At 55.3% G+C, this 25,192-nt stretch overlaps 1 protein-coding gene across 3 annotated transcripts; it reads right to left on the bottom strand.

The window, feature by feature from the left end:
* Window positions 1-1,035: 1,035 nt before the first annotated feature.
* SLC8B1 (solute carrier family 8 member B1) lies at window positions 1,036-24,281 on the bottom strand. Of its 3 annotated transcripts, none has more exons than XM_054695317.1 (17): window positions 24,173-24,281; window positions 22,547-22,795; window positions 20,168-20,251; window positions 17,650-17,802; window positions 17,511-17,563; window positions 17,306-17,362; window positions 17,073-17,179; window positions 16,827-16,994; window positions 15,924-16,031; window positions 13,800-13,859; window positions 13,401-13,531; window positions 11,960-12,101; window positions 8,895-9,016; window positions 7,258-7,411; window positions 6,442-6,522; window positions 5,147-5,211; window positions 1,036-2,150 (listed from the first exon to the last, which is right to left on the bottom strand). In XM_054695317.1, the coding sequence occupies exons 2-17, from the start codon at window positions 22,769-22,771 to the stop codon at window positions 1,953-1,955; spliced, it is 1,908 nt and encodes a 635-aa protein (XP_054551292.1). In that variant the 5' UTR covers window positions 22,772-22,795; window positions 24,173-24,281; the 3' UTR covers window positions 1,036-1,952. The 3 variants fall into 3 exon arrangements, with proteins under 3 accessions (XP_054551292.1, XP_054551293.1, XP_054551294.1); XM_054695319.1 differs by lacking the exon at window positions 1,036-2,150 and adding an exon at window positions 2,657-3,214; XM_054695318.1 differs by lacking the exon at window positions 17,650-17,802.
* Window positions 24,282-25,192: the final 911 nt, after the last annotated feature.

Below are 25,192 nucleotides of genomic sequence, written 5' to 3'. Positions count from 1 at the left end.
TCTCGCCCCGACCTTCACCCAGCAGGACAGGGTTGATCCCAGGAGCTCAGTACCTGGCCCTGGCTCTCCAGCCCCTCTCCGGGCCATCTGCAATCCCCGGAGGGGTGGCTCCCCCAAGTCCCTCACCCAGGGAGCAGTGGTGGTCACTTGTTTTAAAAGCACAGCCTTTTGGGAGGACCACTGAGATTCCCACAGGGGATCAGGAGCCTGACATTATCCTCTTGTCTGGAGGGCCGCTGGCCCTGGGGAATCGGCACCGAGCCCCAGGCCAGGCCCCTTCCCTTCCAGAGAGGCAGCTGTATTTGCACAACCCGGTGCCTTTCAGCTCTTGTGCAGTGAAATGGGTGGTGAGGACAGGGGCCAGTCCCCCGGGGGGCTGCGAACCTAGGGGGCACCAGGCCAGGCGGGGTTAGGCCAGTACCCCCAGCCCTGTGTGGGGAAGGCCTGGTCACAGCCAGGGCCGTGAGGGCCAAGGAGCAGTTGTACCCACAGGCCAGACTCCAGCCGGTGGGGGGCGCCCTCGTCCGTGAGATGAGGTCAGCTCTCCCCGTGGGGTCGCCAGGGGACCCTCCAGCTTGTACACAGGCCCGTGAAGCAGGGCTCGCCCAGGGCTGAGTCTGAGTGACACGAGACATCACCCCACTCTGACGCCCTCGCCGCCCACAGCAGAGCTGGAGGGGACCCCTAAGACCAGGAGACCTCCCCCACGCTGGGGGATGCCACCTCGCCCCTCCTCGCGCCCTCCCCCACCCCAGCCTTACTCCACACCGTGAGACAATCATTTCTAGGGACAGCGGGCGTGACACTGCAAGGTTTTGTACATTGGCGGTCGGTTGCCTAGAAAACCCAGTTTCCGGATTTCTGGCATATTAATAAAAGAGTCTCTGCTTTGTAAATGCGGCTGCTCTCTGGTCACTTCTGTCCACACCAGCCGGCGTCCCTCGCGCTGGGGGGAGGGGGGCGGTCCCATCCCGCCCCAGCCGCAGCCCCTCCCTCGGCACCTGGCCCAGGCGAGGAAGCACCAGGGGAGCCAGGCGCGTGTGTTTGCCTGAACTATTTAATGACGCTTGCACCGGAGAGAGGGGCTGGACTCCCGTCGCTACAGCGGACGGCGGCGGGGCAGACAGGCCCCAGAAGGCGCGTCGCCGGCCAGGCAGAAGGGCCCGGTTTTCCTCTCCCCGGAGCTTGCGGGCATTTTGGCCCTGGCCGGGCTCCCCCTGAGGTAGGCGCCAGGCGGCCACGCTGACCCCTGGCTTGCAGCTGGGGAAGCAGGGCCAGAGCTCAGGGGTCTGCCGAGTCGGTGGGCAGTTCTGGAGCCACGTGACTCCCCCTGCTGGTGACCGGGGCCCTCGGGTTAATGAAAATCTATTTGCCCTTCATTCCACCCGTTGGCTGCGGCATTCGACGTGCTGAGGAGCGAACCGAGAACCGGGCGCGCGCTGTGCACCGTGCAGCACGGGGCTCAGCCCTCGTCAGGCACACAAGGTGTTCTGACCTGGTCTGAATCACCCCGTCTGATGCCCGCTCCCTGGGGTGCAGCCACTTGTACCCTGAGGAAGGCAGAGGGCGTGGCTGTGGGGACAGGGCCTGTGCCTCCCGAGTTACCTCCAGCCCTGAACACTTGGGGGCTCTCCGTGCCTAGAAGGTACCCCATCATCCCCTCCACCCCGAGTCCTAACCCGGAGGCTCTGGTGATAATTCTGGGAAGGCTTAGCTGGTGTCCACAGCCAAGCCCAGCGTCCGGAGCCCCACGAAGGAGGCTTAGCTGTCGTCCCCGCGCACAGCGGCAGCCGGGAACCTTTGACATCAGTGCCGCCCCGCCAGGAGCCACACTGGCCACCGCCATGCGGCCCAGGGGGGCTCCGGGAAGGACCCCATCTTCCATCGGTCCTCTGGCCGCCTGCAGTGACACCTCCCGACCGCCAGGTGGACGTGGACACGGGCTTCTTCCCTCATTGGCTTTTCAAGTGAATCACCCTAAACTCGGTGAGCAGGGCCACGACCAGGAAGCTCAGGTAGAAGAGCAGCAGGCAGCAGCCGTAGATTTTGTTCAGCTGAAAGCACTGCAGCGGCACCGAGACCAGGGAGCAGACCAGGCTGAGGCCCAGGGCGCCGGCCAAGACCCACACCAACAGTCCATCGGGCTCCAGCTGGGGAGAGGGCACAGGTTAGTCAGGAGCCCTGGGCTAGGTTTTCTGGGTCCCCCCTCGGGATGGCAGGCCCACCTAGGCCCCAGACACACCCCTGATGTTCCACTCAAGCGGCAGAGAAAGGGGTCTGAGGTCGGTGGGTGCCTCCAGCTCCTGGGTGCTTCCCCCGCCTCCAGCCTGAAGGGGTCACAGTTCTCTACGGTCACAATCCAAACTCCAGTGGAGCAGGTGCACGCACGGATGCTCACCGCTCACTGCGAAACGCCTCCGAAAGAAGACGCGTGAAGGGCCGGACAGATGGATGAGGAGGCAAATGAGGCAAGTGTTAACAGGAGGGTCTAGCGAGGGGCTGTGGTGTTCACTGTCCAAGTCACCGAGCTGTTCTGGGTTTGCACGTTAATTGAACATGGGGGAGATCTCTATATGGGTGGGAGATCTCGTGGCCACACAGCTCCGTCTGTTTAGGGCTGCTTCTGTGCCAGGCACTGCGCTAAGGCCCTCGCCAGCATTATCTCCCTGTCCCAACAATAAGTGTCAGCTGGGGGCGACGGGGGCTCCACTTTACAGATGAGGAAACTGAGGCCCTCGCCAGCGCCGGCCCGGGAACACAGGCCTGACCCCATGACCTGGGGCTGAGGCCTGCCCAGCGAAGGAGGGAAGGAACAGGCAAGGAAAAGCTGGCGTGAAGAAAGGGCAACAGGAGCCAGAGTCAGACCAAAGGCAGCTCCTCTGTGGGAGAGGGGACCACAACCCCAGCTCCAGGACCCCAGGAGCGAGGAGCCGAGGAGGGGGTGATTCCAGGCTGTCGGGGTTTACATTCCATTGGGTTGAGTAGTGTCTCCCCAGATTTGCATCCATCCAGAACTTCAGCAGAACGTGACCTTATGTGGACACAGGGGCCTCAAGGTGAACTCACCCTGGATTTATGGTGGCCCCGAGTCCAGCGCCTGGTGTCCTTTGGAGTAAGAGGCGAGGGCCCAGAGAGACGGGGGAAGGTCACGTGAGATAGAGGCAGAGAGTGGGGTGGCCACCGGACAGGGTCACTCGGGAATGGACGCTAGAAGCTGCAGAAGCAAGGAAGGAGCCTCGCGGGACCCCGCAGGGGGCCATGTCCACGGAGACTTCGGACTTTTGGTCCCCAGGACTGTGGGGGGCTGCATTCTGGTGTTTTAAGCCACCTCGTTGGTGATCATTTACCATGGCAGCCCGAGAATATACTCAGTAGTATATCTCCTGTTCCTGTACTTATTTTTCAACAACCGCATGAATGTACCACATACATATGAAAGGACATGATAGATAAATGTGTCACGCGGTTGCTGAAAAATTCTCAACATAGACAAGAGTAGGCAGAAGTGGCAGGTCCCCTCCCTGCCTTCCCTCCCGACCCAGTGTGCATCCAACACACCGAGGACTCGCTGCCAGCTGCTCTGCCCATTTCACATGCTCCAGAGCCTCCCAAGCCCCCAACATGTCAAGTGCCCGTTACTATTGTCACCAGTCCACAGAGGAGGAAACTGAATAATTAGCCAGTGGCTGAAGCCAAATTCAAGTCCGAGCTCTAAACCAAGACCCTCTCCTGCCCCCCCAGACAGGCCAGTGCCATCGCGTGGGCACACACACATCCAGACCCGCCCGCCCAGCCACACGGAGGCGGATGGGACAATGGGCACCCCAGTCTTTCATCCACAGTACACCCCGGGCACCTTGTGCCAGGACGGGCCTGTGTCACCTGCAAGCCACAGCAGGAGCATTTACTAGACTCGGCACCGGGGCTGTGGAGGGACAGACACACGCATACTCCACCAGGAACCAGAGAAAGGAAGAAGCAGGCCCCAGGGTGTGTGTGTGTGTGGGGGGGGCAGCCCTCCCATCCCTACTTGGAGCTGTCTTAGAATGGGCAACGAGAGAGCCTATTAAACCCATGAAGAGCATCAACAGAATCTGCAAACTTTTCAAGCATTAAGTAGCTGTTTGCATCTGGGCTGGCTGCTGGGGAAGGCTGGCCTCCTGCGGCTAACTACAAGTCTGCCCTTGGGTCTATTCAAGAATGTCTTGGAAAAGAGGTAGATGCCATTGTCCCATTGTCAGCCTCCTGACCGCCCCCCCCCCCAGGCTGAACCCCTGGTGAGCTTCAAACCCACCCTGGACCACAGGCCCCTCCCAGCTTCATCTTTTCCGTGTGTCCCTGAATTCCAGGCCAGAGTCCTTCGGGACAGAGCTGTCAAGATGGGGGGAAAGGCGGACCTGAGGCTGCGGGTTGAGGCTGCCGTGCCCAGGTTTCTGCTCTGAGCAATAGTTAGAAACGGTTCCCCTAGCAGTCTTGATTTCTTCTCTAGAAGAACAGAATTCTCAGGCCACAGCAGGCTCACCCGCAGGCACACACGATCCCTGTGGGGTCCCCTGGGCGTCTGAGTTCCTGACCTTGCTAGAACAGGGCCCCCACCTTCATCAGTCCCCTGAGAGTTGACTTGAACGTGCAATTTCCAGCCCCACCCCAACCCCCTGGAATGCCTGGGTCTCATGCACTCCCAGGGAATTCTTGGGGGCCCCTGAAGTGGAACCTCTGCTCAGTGTTTCATAACCTTCACCAAATGTTCCCCTGGGAAGTCTGTAGCAGATGGTGACTTAATTCTCAGCCCTGCCTGGGGGCAGCGTCTGACAGGGCCCTTAACTTCCACCCAGGAAGCTGGGGAGGAAACTGAGGCCCGAGCTGTTGTACAATAGGAGGCTTATGTGACAGGACTAGACCCAAATCCAGGGCCTTTCTAGAAGCTGCCTCTCTGGTGCTCGGTGAACTTGGAAGGACACTTTTTTTCAACCCCATATGCAAAATATATTCCAGTCTACAAACCAGACTGTCAGTAATTCAGACAAGAGCGCTCCAAAGAAGTGCTGAGAAGGTGCTGAGCAGGGAGTGGCCTCGCGGCCCAGAGAACTGGAACCGGGCTGAGGATAGAAGAGGGAGGCCCCGAAAGAAGCATGCGGTCACTCACCTTGACCTCCACGTGGCCCCTGGAGATCTGGAGCAGGCAGCCCAGCCCCACGCCCACCAGGATATCTGCAGCTGCTCAGGAAGTTTGCAGAAACAGCGCCCTTAACTTCCACCACGCAGCCCACCCCGCCTACCAGATTCATTGCCTGGGCTTGAGATGCTACTGCAACCTTTAGGGTCCATGCCCTCCCGTCCCCCTCCCTCCAGTAAAAAAGGAGAACCCCATCTGGGGAGGTCCCATCCAAGTTTAGGGCCTCTGAGGTCAGTGCCAAGTGTATACTTTGCTCTCTATCTGTATGGATCGGATGAGGTGATGCACTGGTGAGTACTTGGGAGATGGAGAAACTGAGGCTGGGCGAGCTGAGCGCCCAGCCCCTTGGGGTCAGTGATGGAGATGGTCCAGGCCAACTCTGGGAGCTGTTCAAGGGACACTGGTCCAGGCACGCTCCCTCGTTCCCAGCTCAATCTGAGAGGTCAGGAGAGGCCTCAGCCTGAAGGCACAGCTCTCCATGGACATAAAATGCCACAGGAGTCTGGTCTGACCGGGCTGGGGCAGGGGGGGTTCCAAAGGGCATTGAAGTGCCAGCCTGCAGCCCAGGCTGTAGCCCTCCCCGCCAGGCCCTGTCCTTGTGGAGAGTGGGGCTTTTTACTATTGTAACTTTATTTCCCAACCAACAATGCCTGTGCCCTCCCAGGCTCTTGAGATCATCATCAGTCCTCACCCACCCACACTTGTCTGAATTTACAGAGATGGCTGAGGTTTAGAGAGTAATAGGTGGGTGTGGGCAAAATAAAGCCCACAGGCCAATGCGGCCACTGGCTGCTCTTACAAATAAAGTTTTATTGGTACAGCGTCTCACCCACTTGTGTATGTACTGTATTGCCAATGGCAGCTTTCACACTCAAGTACAGAGCTGAGCAAAAGCATGCCTAGGGCCCACAAAGCCCAAAATAGCTTCTCTCTGGCCCTTTAACAGTTACGGAGCATCGACAGACCTGGCATCTGACCTGGCACCTCTGACGTCTACCAGCGAGAGGGCACAGGTAAGCTATGCTACAAATACCAGGCCCTGGCATTGAGGGCTGTCTTACCAGGGGCCAACCACCCCCTCACAAAACCCTCATGAGGTCAGATCCCTCAACCCTCCCCCAATATACACACGAGGAGGAGGCTGTGGCTCAAGGAGCCTGTCACTTGCCCCCGCATTACTGAGAGGGCCAAGGGTGGCACGAGCAGCCCACAGCCCACGGGGACCATGGCCCCAGTGCGCAGGGGAGGATCCCCAGGAAGGATACTGAAGATGATGCCTCCGAAACAGGCTGAGAACGCCATCCGAGGGTAGCCCTGGCGGGCTAGCGTGAAGTCCGAGAAGGCATCTGTGTGGAATGAGAGTTCTTGAGTGGCACATGGGGTCCCCACCCTCCTTGCTGGGTTACTCCTTACCTACAGCCATTCAGTCAACAGACGCTGGTGATCCCCCACCAGGTCTGGCACTAGTTAGCTGAGTGCTATGGAGGACCAGGGCATTTGGCCAGACACAAGTCCCCCCTTAATTCTTTTTACCCCATGCTCTCCAAGTGGGGAAACTTTGTGGGTATGACATGCTACCACCGATTTTTTGCCCATGCCCATGAACTGCTAACACACACAGCACCTGCATGAATTTAAAAAACGTGCCCAAAAAGGTGAGTGGAAGGAAAGAGACTATAACGCCCCCAACCCCGTGTCTGGATACTCTTGGGCACTGTACGACCTGGCCAGTCCTGCCTGGCCACTGGAGAAGGCGGTATGTGTACGTAGGTGTGAGTAGCTGCACACGTCACACACCGATGGACACTGAATGTTCAGTGTGGCTGACTGCAGTGGACTCCATGCCTGCCTGAACCCCGGGGAGCTGCCAGTTGTCCACACGGCACAGAGTGGGCTTCCAGAGTCTCTTGGCCCAGGTGCCCTCTGGGCCATCTCACCCCAATGCCCACAGATGGTCACTCCAGAGTGACAGGGCACTGAGCCCTGGCTGAGGACGGACATCCTGGACACCCCTGCCCACCTGCCACTCTGGCTGGGGAAGCAAAGAGCTCACCCCAGAGCCCCACCCAGCCCCAATTCACCTCCAATGCTGTTCCCCCAGGCCAGCAGAGTGAGCCCCAGGACGGTGTTGCTCAGGTGGAAGACAACGCCCAGGGACCGCAGGATGCTCACCACCTCAGTGGCGGCTGCGTTGATCCACAGGGCGCTGGTCAGGAAGCCCAGGAGAGCAAAGAGCTGGGGAGGGAAGAGGGTGCTGAGGGGACCTAGCCGGACCCCAGAGGGCCATGGCTCAGCCCCTCTTCTACAAAGCCAGGCCCTAAGGGTACCTACCTGGGGAGGCTGCCATGAGCACACACGAGGTACGGATGCAAAGCCCTAGAGCCGGGCACCCAGCGAGTGCTCAGCAAAACCTGAGCTCAGCAGGACATGTTGTCAAGACAGCATTCACCAGAGCTTTCCAGGTTTCCGGCCAAACTGACCAAAGGCCACCCCATGACCACAAAAAGAAGCTCCACCCCCACTAGCAATCCCCTGAGCTCCCCACCATGCCCCGCCGGCCAGCACGCCGTGGCTTCCTGCCTCTAGATTTGCCGGTTCTGGCTCTTTTATCACTGGCTCTTTTCAGCATAATGTTTGCAAGGGGCATCCATGTGGGAAGCCTGTGTGGGGATTTCAAAGGCCAGTCAGCACGCCAGCAGAAAACCATGTCTCAAAATCATCTGTGGGTGGGACATTCAACCCCCTCTGAGTTGGTACCTCCATTTGGAGTTTCTAAAAATAAAAACTACATTTTTAAATCAGTCAATCAATCCTTATAATTTTAAGTAAACTTTCGAAGAAAAACTAAAATTGCTCAGAAATTCCTGCCTACAGGTGGAGAGAATAGAAAAAGGCACCCACAAATACCAGAAAGTTCCATCTCATAAACCCAGGTCTTCCCACAGTGTGTGGTGGAGGAGAGTCTGGCAGGTCTTCAAAAGGTAAATATACAGTTGACATTTGACTCTAAGGTTCCACTCCCAAGAACATACCTGAGAACATTCTGTGTACTCATTTCCATACACAGAACGTTTATACCATGTTCATGGCAGCATTATGCCTACCATCCAAGGAGGGGAGACAACCCAAATGTCCATCAATGAATAAACGGATAAACAAAGTGTGCTTGGTCATATAAAGGAATATTACTCAGCCATGAAAGGACCAATATACCAATTTGTGCCACAACATGGATAAGCTCTTAAAACATTTTGCTAAGAGAGAGAACTCAGCCACACAAGATTATGCAATGCGCAGAACAGGCAAATCTACTGGGGACAGAAGGCAGTTTGGCAGTGGCTGGGGGCCAGGGGAGGGGAGAGGTGGAGAAAAATTGTTAATGGGTACAGGGTTTCTTTTGAAGAATAATGAAATACTCTAAACTTGACTGTGAGGATGATTGCACAATTCTGAGAATATAATAAAACTACTGGATTATATACTTCACAAGGGTAAGCTGTATGCTATATGAATCACATCTCAGTAAAATACAGTAGTTATTTAAAAAACAAAAATGAGAGAGGAACTTGAGCAGGTAAAAGATCCTTCAAAGGTGGTTTCAAAGACTGGTCATTATAGAAAGTGGTTACTAGCCATGCTGTCTCCGAAGTATAGACAGGACATCTGTCTGAGAGCCCTCAGTGTCCCCGCTCCCAGCTGCGAAGCCCAGGATTCTTACCCAGTGAAGTCTGGGGGGTTCACTGTTGGATGTGGCAAAAAAGGTCACTGCAGCCAAGGCTGTGCCTGAGATCACCACCACGGCCCAAACGGGAAAGAGGCCACCTATCTCATAGACACAATCTGCGGAGAGACAAGAAAGGGAGACTGATGATCCTCTTCACAGCTTTGGCTTAACACCTCCTCCTGGAAGCCCTCCACCCCAGCATGGTTGGGACCCATTGGTAAAACCCACCTACACTTGATTGTTTGCATATAAGGAAGATACCTCCTGTGTGCCCAATCCTGTCCCAGGCACTTCAAGAAGGAGAGAAAAATGAAAGACACAGCCTCTGCCTTCAAGCTGGTCACATGGAAAAGAAAAGACAGATGGGTGAAAAACAGACCGTCTCCAGGAACCAGGATGGGAATGGCTGAGACTCTGCACCACCATTGCCCTCTGCCACTCCCGTGGCAGACATCACTAATCACTCCCAATGCTTCCGAGCTTCAAGGCATTATCCTCCAGACAAGCATCAGCAGTGGATGGCATGGATCCACAAGAACTATCCAGTCATGCTGGCCCGCTGACCCGAGTGCCCAGCACTTGCTCTCTTGATGGGCCACTCCTCATGCCAATCCATGAACAAGTTATGAAGGTTTCAGGGGCTTCTTATTAAAATACTAAAGGAAGGAAATCTGCAGGCAGAGCTAGCGTTCTCCACATACCACTAGTCAGGACAGGACTTGACGGTGGTGGGTGGGGAGATTTTTCCCCACCCAAGGATTGGGGGAGGGGGGTTTTTCCATGACTTGGACTCAGCCATGAAAACTTCTGTTTTATCTTGAGTCTGACTCAGTGGCTCTCAAATGTCAGTGGGCCTAAGACTCACACCTGGGACTGAATCTGCAAAATTGTGTGCCGATACCTAGGGGGGACTTTTGTCCTGCGGTGATGGTTTTGGGAGCTGATGCCCAGTGAGAGGCAGCCTATGCCCAGGGTCCATAGTGTTTGCCCAGCCTATGCTAGAGGAAGTTTAGGTGGTTCCTCTTGGGGGATGGGGTGGCCTGGGGATTCAGTGGAAGAGGGGAGAGATTGAGTGGGAAGTAACTGTGGGGACAGCTTCCCATATGGGTCAGTTAGGCATTTCTCAACAGGCCCACAGAAGGCCTCTGGTCACCCTGGAGGACAAGATAGAGGTCAGTTAAGGCCCCTGAGCCTTGAGAGGTCCATTAATATTACTTAGACAATGCAGATTATTTTGCTTTGAGAGCAGGAGGGCCCTGGAGGCTGGGAGAAGCTTGTGGTCTTGTCTAAATCCTTGGCTCTGCCCTAACTGAAGCAGAGCTAGTCTGTCTGAAGCTGCCCGTTTCCTAATCAAAAAAGCAGTCACTGGGCCTCCCTGGTGGCACAAAGGATTAAGCAGAGCACCGTGAAGCTATCCTGCAGGCACTGCAGCACAAGTTCGATCCCCAGGGAGCAACCCATGTGGCACAGCACAGACCTCTCCTGCCTCGCCCGCTGCTCCCCTCAGCAGTATATTTCAGTCAATCCGCCTGTTCTGCTCCCCACTCTGTTTCTGGTGAATCCTCTCACCCCCACACTCTGGCCTGACACCAGTTCTTGAATGCATAAATAAGTAAAATTTTTTTTAAAAAAAGCAATCACTGCTCTCCCTTTTATGACCTAGAAGAAGGTAGTTTGGGTTTCCCATCCAGTTCTGGGTTTATCAGTGAACATGCTAGGAGTCTCATCTTTATTCTCAAAGTAAAGATGAGGTCACCCCCTTTCTTGCCTGTCATGTGAAGTCTCCCCTTCTCTGTCCTTGAGGTCCCGGGTCTTAAAATGCAGGTAAATATTCCTGGTCTGCCCCATTATTTAGAATTTACAACCATGTAAATTCTCCATAGGTATGTGAGTAACTGATTGTTTTTCTTTTGCTAGCTTGTCTGGTGCTGTTTTAATTACTCGCAGGAGTACGGGATTCCTTTCACACCTCTGCAGGTGTGACCAGGCAGGCTTGGGCCAGGAATAGCAGAAAATAGTGGCTGGCGCAGAACCCCAGGGATCTCCCATGATGACAGGGGAGCCTGGACTTTTCCAAGAGGCACTAGGGAGCCATGGGGGGTTTGGGTGGAAGGGTGACCCAAAGTGTGAAAATACACTTTAGGCCACCTGGGGGTGGCCTAGGAAGGAGGCAAAGGGTTGGTAGGGAGGTTGGGAGAATCCACAGGCAGACAGGACACCCCCCCGCCCCTTTGAATCACAACAATCCTTTGTGCAGAGAATTGAATCTGGGGACTCTACACAGTGCTCAGCCCAGGAGGGGGTGACAATGCTTTAGACAGGATCAGCCTTTCCTGAGTGTGGACCTGCTACGACCAGATGCTGTTGGGGCCTGCGGACAGGACCCTGCCCTAGGGTCCCATCTCAGGAAAGGGGTCACACAGTTAGAGGAGAAAGTCTCCGCTGTGGGCTAACAGGTCTGTGACACCTCCCATACTAAAGGCCTTTGAGCAAAGGGGACTGGCTTGGGTCTAGACTGGAGTGTGTGTATGTGTATGTGCACATTGCCACCTCCACTTCCAGGTGATGCCCCCGGGTGAGGGGACGGAGCCCACTTCACTGAAGCAGCATGAGATACTCAGGTTAGACAACAGGAAGAAACCCGGGCCAGAGCAGGCCGAAAAGGAAAAGGACAGCCTGGGGCGGCAGGGGGCCCGCCAGGACACAAAGGAATGAAGCAGGCCCAGCCCAGGTGGCCAGTGTGCAGTGAGGGGCTGAAGGCTCAGCCATGGAGGGGAAAGTGGGGGGTCTTTTCAGCTTTCGTCTTCAGGAATGTGGCCCAGGTCTTCTTGAGATGCTCACACCTGGATTTGGATATGAAACATCCCAATTTTTGAATATGGGCTGATAAGCCAGAGGGCTGGACTGGGTGCCAGGGGCCCCAGTTTACAGCCTCCATCTACTGCCAGCTGAATGGAAGGCTCCGGCAGGAGGCTGGTGTCCTTTAGGGCACAGCACCAACAAAGTGCCTGCTGCATGTCAGGGCATGTGGGGAGTGGGCTGGGAGAGGGGGTACTCACAGGCGCCCGACTGCAGGGTCAGGACCAGGAACAGGGGACTGATGGCCAGGTGCAGGCAGTTGAGGGGCCGTTTCCAGTTCCTGTCTTCCTTGTCAGGGTCCACGACAGGGACTGTGAGGAGCAGCAGGAACTCCACGGGCAGCTGTCAAGAGTGGGAGACCGGAAGGTGCTTTGCTGCAGCCCGGACTGTGCAGGCCAGGGGCTGAGACCCTGCCTGAGGCCTGCCCTGCTGACACAAGCCCTAGGGGAGATTTGTGCCTTGCCTTCCCCAGCTGGGAGGGGCTGCCTGCATTCCGGGGACAGCCTGAAAACATCCTCCCACCCCCTGCTAGGTCCACTCTGCAAAGACTTGCGAAAGAAAGAAGAGGCTCCATCCCGCAGCCTCTGCAGGAATCTGCTGCCTGAGGGTGAACCAGCCTTTCCCCCACTCATGAGAAGGGGCCAGAGAAAGATTTTACTCTTGGGGGCCCAGCCTTTGCACCTCCAGTGTCTTCTTTAGAAATCAGGGATTAAACCCCAGGCTCTGCCCTCCCCTGGGCACAGGCAGCATTTCTTTAGGTCAAGATAACAAAGGAGGCCTCCCTGGTGGTGCAGGGGTTAGAGTCTCAGTGGTATCAAGCTATCTGCAGCCACTGCAGCACTGAGTTTGATGCCCAGCCAGGGAGCTACCCACATGGCGCAGCGGAGCTCTCCTGACTCACCTGCTGCTCCCCTCAGCAGTGAATTTCAATCTGCCAGTTCTGCTCCCCACGCTGTCTCTGGTGAATCCTCTCACCCCCTGCACCTCTGGCCTGCACCCCAGTTCTTCTACACATAATTAAATAAAATAAATCTTTAAAAAAATTCACTAAGACAACCACTCCGGAAAAAAGACTCTATCATTATCCCCCTTTTATAGGGGAGCGAACCAAGGCCTGGAGCAGCGCCACGACTTGTCCGAGCCCAGCGGCACTGTGGGCTGCAAATTTATTTAAGATTCTACTCTTGGCACTGAAAAAACCTAAGATGTAGACACGTTAGGTTTCCGGCTCCTCTCCAGGAGACAAGGGCGATGGATGAGGGGGGAGCCTGACATTATGGTCCGGTGGGTTTGAGGCAGCTGTAGCTGTGCCTCACGGGAGCCAGCCTGAGGCCCCGGCTCACAGGCCCACCTCAGATTTAGTCCCGGCAAAGGTGGGTAATCGAAGGACTAGCCTGGTTGTCACCCCCTACTCCAGCGCCAACACTTACCCTCACCCAGTCACAGGGGTCCTGCCTCCTCGGTCCATACAGATGCTCCCCAAGGCTAGCAGAGAAGCTCTATGACTCAGTTTCCCAATCAAGTCCCAGGATGTCTATTCTGACCCTGGCCACTTGCTCTCATTGAGCTGGAGAAGGTTGGGCGGCCGCTGTCCGTGGTCACGAAGCCAGGAGCCCAGCTCCAGGTCGCCCCTCGCCTTACCTTGAACACCTTGAGGACCCTCCAGGATGCCGATTTGTTCCTCCACGTCCGGTAATCCAGGGGGTTGAGGGACCGGGCCAGGATCTGGGCCGTAGTCTCCTGATGCAAGAACAGAGGCCGGTACTCTTCACCTGTGTTTGTAAGAGAAGGGACAGGTGTCCGAGGTTGCCACCACCTCCAGGAAGTCCTCTTTCTCCTCTCACCAGTCCTTTCCCTTGGGAAGGAGGAAAAGCCCAATGCCTGGCAGAGCACGGGCCACCGCCCCAGGGCTCAGCCACATACAGTGAGATGGGGTTGGTGTGCGGCCTCATTCTGTGGTCTGAATGGTCCCAGTCACCCACCTATCTACCAGCCCTGCCCGGGTTCCCCCCACCAGCTGGGCAGAGAGCTTGGACTCACCGTAATCATAGCTGTTGGTGTTGGAAGATACCCTTTCCTCCTCGGAATCCGAGAGCATCTCTGCAGGAGGGAGGCATGTTTCACACGGGCCCAGCTAGGGTACCCAGTCACCCACTCCCCTGTTCTCAGTTAGGGCACCCCAGCTCAGGGCGGGTATTGGGGGACAAGTATGCAGGTCCTGTGTATTTGGGGTTTCTCAACAATCACCATGCATACTTGGGGATTCTTATAGTGTGAGAAACCTAACTCATAAAATATTTTCAAATGAAATTCAAACAGTTTTTCTCTGTTCTGAACTTGAAACCTATCATATGTTTCTTTTCCAGCCTGAAACTTGACTTGGGAGTCTCTGGCATGCTTGTCAGCTTGAGAAGAGGGGCCTAAAAGGAATATGGCCTGGTTGGAATTGAGGAGTCAGTGCAGAGCGGGGCCCTAATTCTGTCTCTGTGCGACTTTGAGCCCTCTCCAGGTCTCATTTTGCCCTTTGTTTGTGCTTGGTGATCTGAGATGGTCAAAACAGCATAAGGGTCATGTGCACTGAACTTTGAAAGTTCAGCTGACAAAGTGGGGAGGGGAGGAAAAATCATGGCAGACTTCCTGTAGGGGTAGTCACAGGCACCTACGTAGGGCCCCAGGGATCTGAGAGGAAATGAGATATAGTTCCACCCTCTAGAATCACGGTCTAAGAGACAGACATACAAGCAAATTAATAACAGGATGGAGAGATAAAGGCTGTGCTGCAGTGAGTCAGAAAGCTTAGAAAGGAGACCTGGTTTCATAGAGCTCCCTAGCTCCTAAATTTTTCAAAAAGAAGGGCAAGCCAGGGAGAAGGGACAGCACCTGCAAAGGCCCAGAGAGAGCATCACGCGTCCAGGGATGTGCGGGTGGCTCCACACAGCTGGGGTGTGAGATTTGGGGCATGAAACACGTCTGGAGAAGAAAGCTGAGATCTAGCACAACAGCAAAAGATCAAGGGCACGTTTCTCAGGCTCCAACAGTGAAAGGGGCCAGCATATCAGAGGACCAAGTGAAGCAGACTGTGTGGAAGAATTCTGATGTCCTAACACCACCAGGTCTGCTACCCACCCCTTTCCATATATGGGGGAGACAGCAGAGAGTGTGGGGGCTGGGGCAAATTGGAGAACCACGCGTTGCCGAAGGGGGAAGCCTCATTGAGCTCAAATCGTCGTGCCAGAGGCCAGCCCTTCTGATGTTTCAAGAGAAGCCCAAATTTAGGGGTTTTATAACAAATCTTTTCCTTTTAAATCTTGGCCTAATTTTAAAAAGAATACGCTGGCCACACACACACAAAAACAACACTTGGTTACTAAGAGGTGATCAGCAGGTTTCCAGTTGTGGCCTCTGGCACTGTGGGTAGGGGATGGCCTTTGGGGCCTGGGGGACCTGATTTTGAGCCTCAGCTCTGCCTGGTGAGGACTTGATCTCCCTAAGTCTGATTCCTCATCCTTAAAAGGGGGGTCACACCAGCCCCCACCTTACCATCTCACCAGAGAGTCAGTGCTTTGGGTTTGTATTTGGTATCTGTGTGCATGTGTGTGTTATGTCTGTGTATTTGTGTACGTGCATTTATGTATGTGGGGGTGTGCTGGGTATGTGTGTGCATGCGTGGTATATGTGTGTATGTATCCGTGCACATGTGTATTTGCAATTACATGTGGGTATGTATTTTGTCTCTGTGTGTATGTGAGTCTGTGTTTGCATCCACTGTGCATGTGTGTGTGCATACATTTGTGTTTGTACGTGTTGTATATTGAATATGTTGTTTATGTAGCTGTGGCCGTGTGTGCTGTGTTTTATGGGTGTGCATGTGTCTGTACAGACGGATTTGGCCCCGAGGATAGTGGGGAGCATTACAGGCTCTGAGAGGGACTACTCTGGTCCTGCCTCAAGGAAGTAGGAGGGGGTGGAACGAGCATCCCCGACAGGCAGGGGACAGGCGCCACCAGCACCAGCAAAGCACAAAGGCCAGCGTCTGGTAGAAAGAGCAGAACGGGTGTGAGGAGGAGACAGGTGCTGGCCGTGGCCCGAGAGAGGTAGAGCAGCAGCGAGGGGCACAGAGGGTGCCCGCCCCGCTGTTCCCCTCCTGCTCCATTCAGACCCTACCTGGCGTGCCTGGCATGGAGTAGACCAGGGATGTCCTCCGCTGCCATCGGTAGATCCAGGTGCAGAGGACCACAGTGGCCACATAGAACGCATACAAGCCGAGGTAACCTGTAGGTGGCGCCGCAGGCCGTCACCAAGGGGCCCCCTGGCAGCAGGGCCCCAAGAACGGCCAGCGCTCTGGCCCGCCATGTTCGTGGGGGCTATTCTATGTGAGTCCAGCCGAATGGCAGGTCGAGGGCCATTTTCTGGAACCCCCAACCCCCTCGCCTGCCTTCCTGGCCATCTTCCCTTCTTGATGCCCCCTCTCAGCCTGGCACAGACAGAGGTCTCCAGGGGTTGGTGTGCTGCTCCGTGTCCAGGGCAGGATGGCACTAAACCCCCTGAGCTCTGGGGGGCCTGACAAGAAATCAAAAAGTAGTGAAGAGACTTCTTCCCTGCTCCCTCCCGCCTCTGGCAAGGCCTGTGACCCGCTATGACAGTTGCTGATGCTGGGTGGCACCAACTCCAGGGCTCAGCCCTCACCAGGCTCGTGACCCCAATCCCTGGTTTTATGGGGCTCTCACTGTTGCTGGTCCCTGGGTATCTCTGCATCGCAGTGTGCCTTGTAGGTTTCCAGAGCCCCCAGCAAGCTGACCCTCCATCTGTGCCCTTGGCCCATCTGAGTAGCCCGTGAGACACTGATGGGCAGCGAGGGGGCTGCTGAACTGCTGGTTAAGAGTCCAAGTTGTGGCTCTTCTCTAACTCACCCCTGGCTCTGCCCTGGCCCTGGGGTTATCAAGCCACAGGCCCCTGTGTTTAAGCTGGCTTAGCAGGCTTCCTGTTACTTAGAACTGAAGGTGACTGTGCCTGCTGGTCCCCACTCCTGTCCCCAGGATCATCCCACCCAGCTCCGCGACGGCTCACCCAGGGCCCAGGCCAGTGTGACCCTGCGGCAGTAGAGCACGGTGAAGGTCAGGAACACGGCCACCATGTAGAAGATGATGTCTCTGAGGAAGGGCCTGGAGGCGGCCGTGAAGGGGTGCAGGATGGCGATGCCCCCTGCCACCACGGTGGTGACCAGCACGCCTGCACCTGGAGGGCAGGACACCAGCTCAGCCCACGCCCACCCTCCCACTGCACCCCCCCAACTGCTGCCAGGGCCGCACCTACCGAACAGTGCCCCCAAGGCCAGGCCAGCTGTGCGAGGGTCCGAGAAAGCCACCAGGGCGCTGAAGATGTCAGGGGCCCCATTCCCAAATGCCAGGAAGGTGACGCCATGGGGAGCATGTCAAGGGGGGGGTCAGCACAGAGGTCCCCGCCTGCCCAGGCCTTTCCTGGGCCCTGAGCTGCCATCCTGTCTCTGACCACCTAGCCCCCGCCACCCCACAGGGACAAAGGATACAGCTACGTTGTGGGAGAGCTTGAGGGTGGTGGAGATGGCTGACAAGTTTGGGCAGAAACTACAGAGAAAAGGCAAAAAGTGAGTATTTCCACAGTGGAGGCCCTGCCCCCACACTGCCCCGTAAGCTGAGGGTCACCCAGATGTCAACCCTCTGAGCCTCCATTTCTCCATCTACAAGCTGGAGGGGACCCCAAGGCCAAACTCACAACTTTGCTGCAGTGACTCCCAGAATCAGGAACAGGTAAAGCAGCCAGAAAACCTGGGTGGGAGATGGAGAGGGAGGGAGGGTGACTCCCTGGCTGCGCGAGCCACCCCTCTCCCCAGCTCCCTGGGGTGGGACCTCACATAGAGGATGATGGCCAGAGGGAAGAGGTTGGGGGGGAAGTGACAGAAGATGCCTTCAAGGTAGTCCAGGTAGCCCCCGTGGCTGTGGCAGTCAGGGGTGGTCCGGATAAAGTTACAGCGCTCAGAGACATTCAGGCCACACACATCAAGACACTGCAGGAAGGGAGGAAGGGAGAGGTCAGGGGGACCAGACCAGGCCCATCTGCGATCTGAAGGTCGCCTCCTTCAGCCTGGTTGCTAAGTTCCCCATGCCCTCCAGGTGCCAACCGCACGCTTTAATTTTTAAAAACAAACACGTGCTTGAAATTAATGCAACGAATTTATAAATGTGCTTGCTGAGAATAAAAATGAATACAAAAACATACAACATTATTAGGTTCCTAAATTCCCCCTTCTCATCTCTACCCTCCATCACCTCACCTCTCTCTAGAGGTTCCACCATGATCACTCTGAAGTGTACCCTTACAGACATTTCTCAACTCAGTGATATCTGTGTCTACAGTCAGGCATGTTTTGGGCCTCCCCTGGTGGTGCAGGTGGTTGAGCGCAGTGCTGTGAAGCTGTCCGCAGCCTCCGCAGCGCAGGTTCGATCCCGGCCAGCCAGCGAGGGTCCCACATGGCGCAGCAGACCTCTCCTGTCTCGCCCATTGCTCCCGTCAGCAGTGTATTTCAGTCAGTCTGCCTGTTCTGTTCCCCACTCTGTCTCTGGTGAGTCCTCTCACCCTCCCATGAATCTGGCCTGTACCCCGGTTCTTGTATGAATAAATAAATAAATCTTTAAAAGAAAAATAAAGACAGGGACATGTTTTGAGAAATGCAGCATTCGGTGATTTGGTCACCGTGCAGGTGTCCCAGAGTATGACTGCATAGCCTGGACAGTGTAGCTTACTATGTACCTAGGCTATATCTAGGAAGTAGTCCACCCTTAACCGAAACATCGTTACGGGATGCATGACTATAGATCCCACAATATGGTTTGTTTTGTTTTGCAGAAATGGGTCCTCTCTAAATCTTGTTTCTATGATTTCTTTTACCATCTCACATACACGCCATCTGTTCTTATATTGAAACACGTGATAATGGAGAGGATGATAAAAATCCAAATATTCTGAGTGCTTTCCATAGACCAGACACTGTGCTAGGAGATGAAAATGTATCTTTGCACAACTACCTGGTGAGAAGGTCCTCACACGTATGACGAGAAGGCTAGGACCATGGACAAAGCTCCAGGGAGCATCAGGGTGGAAGCCAGGCAGTCTGAGACTCTAGCTCCCCAATTCCTACTCAGCACACTCCAGCTGCTCCCAACTCACTGTGGTCTTTTTTTTAAGACTTTTTTTTTTTTATTTATACAAGAGCTGGGGTAGAGGCCAGAGGTGTGAGAGGGTGAGAGGATTCACCAGAGACAGAAGGACTGAAATACACTGCTGAGGGGAGCAGCGGGCGAGACAGGAGAGGTCTGCTGCACCATGTGGGAATCTCCCTGGCCGGCTGGGAATCGAACCGGTGCTGCAGAGGCTGCGGACAGCTTCATAGCGCTGTGCTCAACCCGCTGCGCCACTGGGGAGGCCCTCACTGTGGTCTTTTTAACAGCTGTCTAGTATTTCATACATAATGGAGGTAATTTCCCTACTGGTAGGCATTTGGATGGGTCTAATTTTTCAGTATTACCAACCATGAATGTCCTTGCATGAGACTATGTGGTCACATGGAGTATTTTGTCAGAGAAAATTCTAGAAGTGAAAGTGCTGAGTTGGAGCATGTCCTAGCCCTAGTTCCTCCTGAAGCTATCAGAGACAAGGACTTAGAAGTAAGTAGTGCACTTGGGCAGGGCAAGCTGCCAATGAAGTCTTTGCTGAGATATCCCTTGGGTCAGCCCCCCTTAATTCCATTCATACACCAACTATCAGTGGGACCCGACTAATTCCCCAGCACTGCCTACCAAGCGTATGGATGGTTCTGGAAAAAGACAGCAACCAGAAATCAAAAGATTGATCAAAATGGTAGGACAAAGGGCATAGACAGGGCTCTGACTGTGTCTGCTGAGAAGGGAGAGGGGCTAAACAGGGCTGGATTTCCCCAAAATACCCTTTCCAGCGCGCTGCTCACACTCCGGCAGCAGTGGGGAGAGACCGGGACTAGCCTGCCTGATACGCTGCCAGAGCCCTGTTCAGGCCACAGGACGGAACCTCCTTGTTAAGTGACAAGTACCTGGTTCCCTGTGAAGCCAAGTGCTCTTTCCACGTGTTAAGGCCGTTTGGATTCTTCCTTGAACTGCCAGCTGCTCCCCCTGGAGTGTTTGCCTTTGCTGAGTGACAGAGGGCCACGCGCGCCCTGATCGATGGCTAGCAGCCCTTTGCCATGTCCTGGGTCTGCTCGAGCGATGCCCTCTGCCGTGGTGGGGCCCTTCCCCAACTTTTTGTTCAAAAGCTTTGTCAATACCACCTGATACCTATTAGGATGGCTACTTAAAACGCACACCAAACAAACAAAAAGCAGAAAACAGCAGTGCACCTACCGCTGGGCTGCTGGGCTGCTCTCCCGTCCCCTGTCTCCCACTGGCAACGGCGTGCAGAAATTGGCATGTCCTGGGATCCTGTTGCTGGGGATATAAAATAGTGTAGACATTTTAGAAGAGAGTATGGGGTCACCCCCACATTTTTTTTTTTTTTTTTGGCTAGAATGACCCTATGATCCTGTAAATCTGCTTCTGTGTTCTACCAAAAAGAATTGAAAGCAGGACCTCAAAGAGATCTCTGTACACCAAGGCCTGGTGGCCACCCAGGAGCCCATGCAGGATGGATGGGCGAACAAGGGGGCACATCCCCGCAAGGGAATAGAACTCAGCTTGAAAAAGGGAGAAAATGCAGGCCCTGCTGCCCCGTGGATGCCTCTTGGGAACACGGCGTGGAGTGGAACAGCCAGTCCTAGAAACACAATTCTGTTTAGCACTATTTATACGAGGACCTGGCATAGAGGGCTTCAGCAATCGAGAGCAGGATTATGGTGACCAGGAGCTGGGGGTAGGGGAGGAAATGAGGAACTCTTGCAACGGGTTAGGAGTTCGCATTTTCCTAGACATTCTAGAGATGGTTGGTGGTGATGGTCTGTGAAATAAGCCATTCTGCTCCTGTCCCAGGGCCTTTGCACCTGCTATCTCCCAGATCTTCCTTAACATTCAGTTTGCAGTCAAAACATCACCTCCTGAAGAGGCCTTCCTGATAGTCCAGGGCAAAGCAGCCAACCTTCCGCATCTTACCCCATCCCACCCTTGGTCTGTTTTCTGTATCCCTCTCTACCAGGTGAGATTATCCTGCTTATTGACTCATTTTTTACCCACGTCCCAGCTAAAATGTGAGCTCCAGGAGGGCAGGGGCTATATTTATCTGCTCCCTGTTAAGCCCCCAGTATGTGTACAGTGCCTTGCACACAGCAGGCATTCTGAGCGACTGTTGACCGAGTAACTACTCAAAAGGGTTCTAGGCAAGGAGTACGTGGCCTTTCCCAGTCTGCGGGCCAGTCTGATGGGAATTCCAGGAGCTCCCTGCGCCTGTCTGGGAGGCGCCGCATTAGAGGGAAGGGAATGCTCTGGGCATGAGGCACCTGAGCTCACACCCTGCCTGGGTCACTGCCTTGCCAGACACCTTCCCTCCAGGAACCTGAGAGATAAGCAATCACATCCACCTCAGGGGCCTGTGGAGGGCTCCTGGGCTCAGTTACTCAGATTATCTGACATAAGTCAAGACAAGCCCATTTTTCCTGCCCCCAAGGGGCATGCTCCACAAGGCAGAGTCAACTTTATAACCACAGAACCCACAAACCACTTTCTACTCTGTAAAATGGATGTACGGATGTAATTACCTATCTGTCTGCCTCCGTGCGGCTCCATAAAGTAGGCGTGGGAGCTAAACACCCTTAGCCCTTCAGTTCAAGTCCATTCTCCCACAGAGGGAAATCCAAGGCCAGAACCTGCAGCTGCAGCTAGAGGGGCAGCCTGAGCAGTCCCCCACCTTCGGTCTTTTACTCCTGATCCACTCTCCTCCCCTTACAGCACCAGCTGCAAGTCCCGGCAGCCTTCTCAATGGCCCGCAGCCTTCCTGCCTGGGGAGGAAGCCATCATGCCTCTCACCCCAGCTTCCACATGGCATATCCAAGTCCACAGCACCACCATCCCCCCAGCTACTAAGGCCAGAAACCTGGAGCCATCCTAGATTCCTCCCTTTCTCCCACCATGTCCCTCCATTGAATTCATCAGTAACTTCCATTCTTTGTGCTTCCAACTTCTATCCTAAACTCCACCTCTTCTTTCCTTTCTCCCACACCACATTCGCTCACCTGGACAGCTGCAGGAGCCTCCCCACTGGTCTCCCTGCTCCCTGCTCCCACCCTCACCCCTCTCAACCCATTCTCCCCAGAAAAGCCAGAAGAAATAAATCAGACTGTGACATATCTTTGCTAAAACCCAATCATCCCACTGTGATAAAACAAATCTCACCTCCTAGCCTCAACCTATAAGGCCTTTCATAATCTGGCCGCCACTCTCTGTCCTTATCTCTTAACCTCAATCTCATTTACCCTATTCCAGTCATTTTGGCCTCCTCACTGCTGGAGAAATATAGTTTACACCCTCCCTCTCACAACTGTTACCTCTTGACCCTATTATTATCACTTGATCCTATTCTTTGCAGAATGCTAAGCATCCTACCACCTGAATGTAGATGTTTACTTTGTTCTTTGTCCTCCCTGGAGACTGATAGCTCCAAGAGGGCAAGGATTTTTGTCTATATTGTTCCGAGAGTTCAGCTCAGTGCCTGGCAGGTAGTAGATGCTCAATAAATATTGGTTGCTTGGATTAAAACACCCCCACCTAATGTCAGTTTCCTGCCTGGATACTCACATCTACCACCGGGATCTGGTTCACACATGAGGCTGCAATCGGTGGATGAATGTGGACTGCTGTGGCCAGGCCCCTGGCCCCGGACACTGTCTCCGCCATGAGCAGCACATACAGCAGACTCACATACAGCCCTTGATGCAGATTCAGCCCTGAGCTGAATCTGAGCCCTCCACAGCCTGGCCTCACGGTCTGTTTCCCCTTCTGCATTGCTTTAGTTTCAAACATCTGGCAGGCTGGCAGCTGAGTGACCTGCAGGGTGGAGAGGAGGGACAGTGTCATGGCCCCAGGATCCTACAGAGTGCGAGAACTCCCTCCTCCCCAACCAAAGGAACAGGAATATAGAAACCCACATTCTGGAAGGGGGCTTGGTGGATGGACCCACCATTGGACCTACTAATTCAGTTTGCAGATCAGCTAGGCCCTTCTTTCTGAGACCTGAGTATCTCCATGGAAACTTAGGCCCCTCCCACCCAATCTTAGACCAGAATATCGGGACTAGAAGGGAGACTGATCCAGAGATTTTTATTCTTTTTTTTTTCTCGAAGATTTATTTTTATTTATTTATGCATACAAGACTGGGGTGTAGGCCAGAGGTGTGGGGGGCGAGAGGATTCACCAGAGACAGAGTGGGGAGCAGAACAGGAGGATCTACTGAAATACACTGCTGAGGGGAGCAGCAGGTGAGACAGGAGAGGTCTGTTGTGTCATGTGGGTCAGCTCCCTGGCCAGGGATCGAACTCATGCTGCAGTGGCTGGTGATAGCTTGATCGTGCAGAGACTTAACCCCTTGCGCAACCAGGGAGGCCCTGATCCAGAGATTCTCACCTGCAAGGGCCAGCTGGGTGAGAAAAATACAGATAGTGGGCATTAGTGGGGGCTGAATTAGCCCTCAAAGCAAAGAAAACTTCTTTGGGCCACCAGTTCGAAACTACTCAACAATGCTGTTGTTCTGTCCTTACAAGGGGCCAAGCACCTAACCCAGATGACCTCATGTAATGAGGAGGTGGGGCCGGGATGAGCCCTATTTCACAGGGGCCCAACTGGGGCACTGAGTCAGGTCCATGTCCTCACTCTTCGCCACTGGCCTTCTCATCTCCATTTGGTGCTCAGAACCATTCTGGCGACCTTATTGCCACCACTGCTTTTACAGAGGAGCAGAGTTCCAAGCATGCCCAGGGTGTTGGGGCAAGACAACCACAAAGCCAGCAGCTACCCTGAGGGCTCAGAAGGAAGAGAGTTGCTCAAAGCCCCATTTAGCTGCAGAGCAACAGCCAGATGCTGTGGATCACCTGCCTTCCCCCTCCACACCAGCTAAAACCAGCTTCATTTTTCTCCCAAAGAAAAGAAAGTGGAAAGAAAAAATCCTTGACCAAGTAATTTTCTCCTTTCAGCTCTTCCCTGGGTTGTAGATGAACACGCTGAATTTTTGCCACCAAAAAAAAAAAAAAAAAACAAAACAAAAAACCAACAACAAAAAACACAAAACAAGGTCCAGAAAACAACGTTATTTTTTGGTAACTCTTCGCAGAGTCATTTCACAACGTCCTGGCAGAGGCAGGGGGAGGAGGCTGGCAGGAGGAAGAGAAGGCGGGAGGGCAGAGGCCCGGCCCAGCCCTCTCGGCTCACCTGTTGACAGGTCCCCCCTCTTCTGTTGCACCCACGCTCCGGGTGTCCGGGCCCGTCTGCGCCCCCACGCGAGCGGCGCGCCCTGGGGGGTCCCTTCAGCGCTCGGAGCCCCTGCGGCCTCATCTGTAAGGCGGAGAAGCTGGTCGGTCAGAGCATACAAAAAGCGCTTAATAAATGCTTAATGCAGGCGCCAATACAACCACCGGCTGGACGGGCGCGCCCGTCTCGCTCTACGCGCCGCGGGCACCGGACCCGACCCGACCCGACCCGACCCGACCCGACCCGCCCGCCGCGCAGGGGCCCTCGCCGCGCGCCCGCGCTCCCCGCCGCGCCCCCGAGATCTGCAGAGCTGATAGGAAGGGCAGGGACAGGAAGCCGGGGCTGAAATCACAGGGGCGGCGGCACTTTCGAGGGGTGACCCGGGACGGCCAGGTGCTCGGCTCCCCAGCCCCGACCAGGGTCCTCCGGGCGCCCCAGGCGGAGACTCCCCTTACCTCCGGCGGGGCGTCCCGCCCGCCGACTCCGAGTCTCGACCCCGCGGGGCCTCGCGAACTCCCAGGTCCCCGCACCCCGGCCCTGACCGCCGGCCTTTAGCCCCGACGCGGCGGGCCCGGCGCTCAGCCAGCGCGGCGTCCGGGCTCTGCCGGGGGTCGGTCCGGGCGCGCCCTGCTGGCCCCGCCCCGGGCCCGCCCACACTACGCCCCGCCCCGCCGGCCCCGCCCACTCCGGCCCCCGCCCACTCCGGCCCCGCCCCCGGCCTTAAAGGCACAGGCTCCAGGTGCGGTCCGGAGGGGCTTCCCCACGAGCCACGCTCCTCCCAGCCCCCTGCTGCAGGTTCTGCTTTCGATGCTGAAGACAACGCAGAGATGACACCGCGTGGGAAGGCCGCAGAAGGTGGAACTGGCGGTGATAGGGGGTTATTTCCAGGGAGGGGTGGAAGGTGGCCTTTGGTGAAGCTGGTGATGGAGGGTCTTTGAGAAGCCCCCGGGGGTCGGCGCTGGCTCACCCCGCTGCTCGTCT

Source organism: Talpa occidentalis, unplaced genomic scaffold (assembly GCF_014898055.3).
Source record: "Talpa occidentalis isolate TD23 unplaced genomic scaffold, MPIMG_talOcc4v2.1 talOcc4.14, whole genome shotgun sequence".
In the NCBI taxonomy this organism is placed as follows: domain Eukaryota; kingdom Metazoa; phylum Chordata; class Mammalia; order Eulipotyphla; family Talpidae; genus Talpa; species Talpa occidentalis.
Note: the sequence above shows the minus strand (reverse complement) of the source record. Positions and strands in the feature narration are given on the sequence as shown.

Bases quoted from the DNA above. Each gene is read 5' to 3' on its own strand.
- SLC8B1 (XM_054695317.1), bottom strand. From the start codon at position 22,771: ATGTTTGAAACTAAAGCAATGCAGAAGGGGAAACAGACCGTGAGGCCA. The intron at 9,017-11,959 runs GTGAGTACCCCC...GTCTCTCCGCAG, and splicing joins GACCCTGCAGTCGGGCGCCT to ATTGTGTCTATGAGATAGGT. The intron at 5,212-6,441 runs GTATCCTTCCTG...GAGCAGCTGCAG, and splicing joins TTTCGGAGGCATCATCTTCA to ATATCCTGGTGGGCGTGGGG.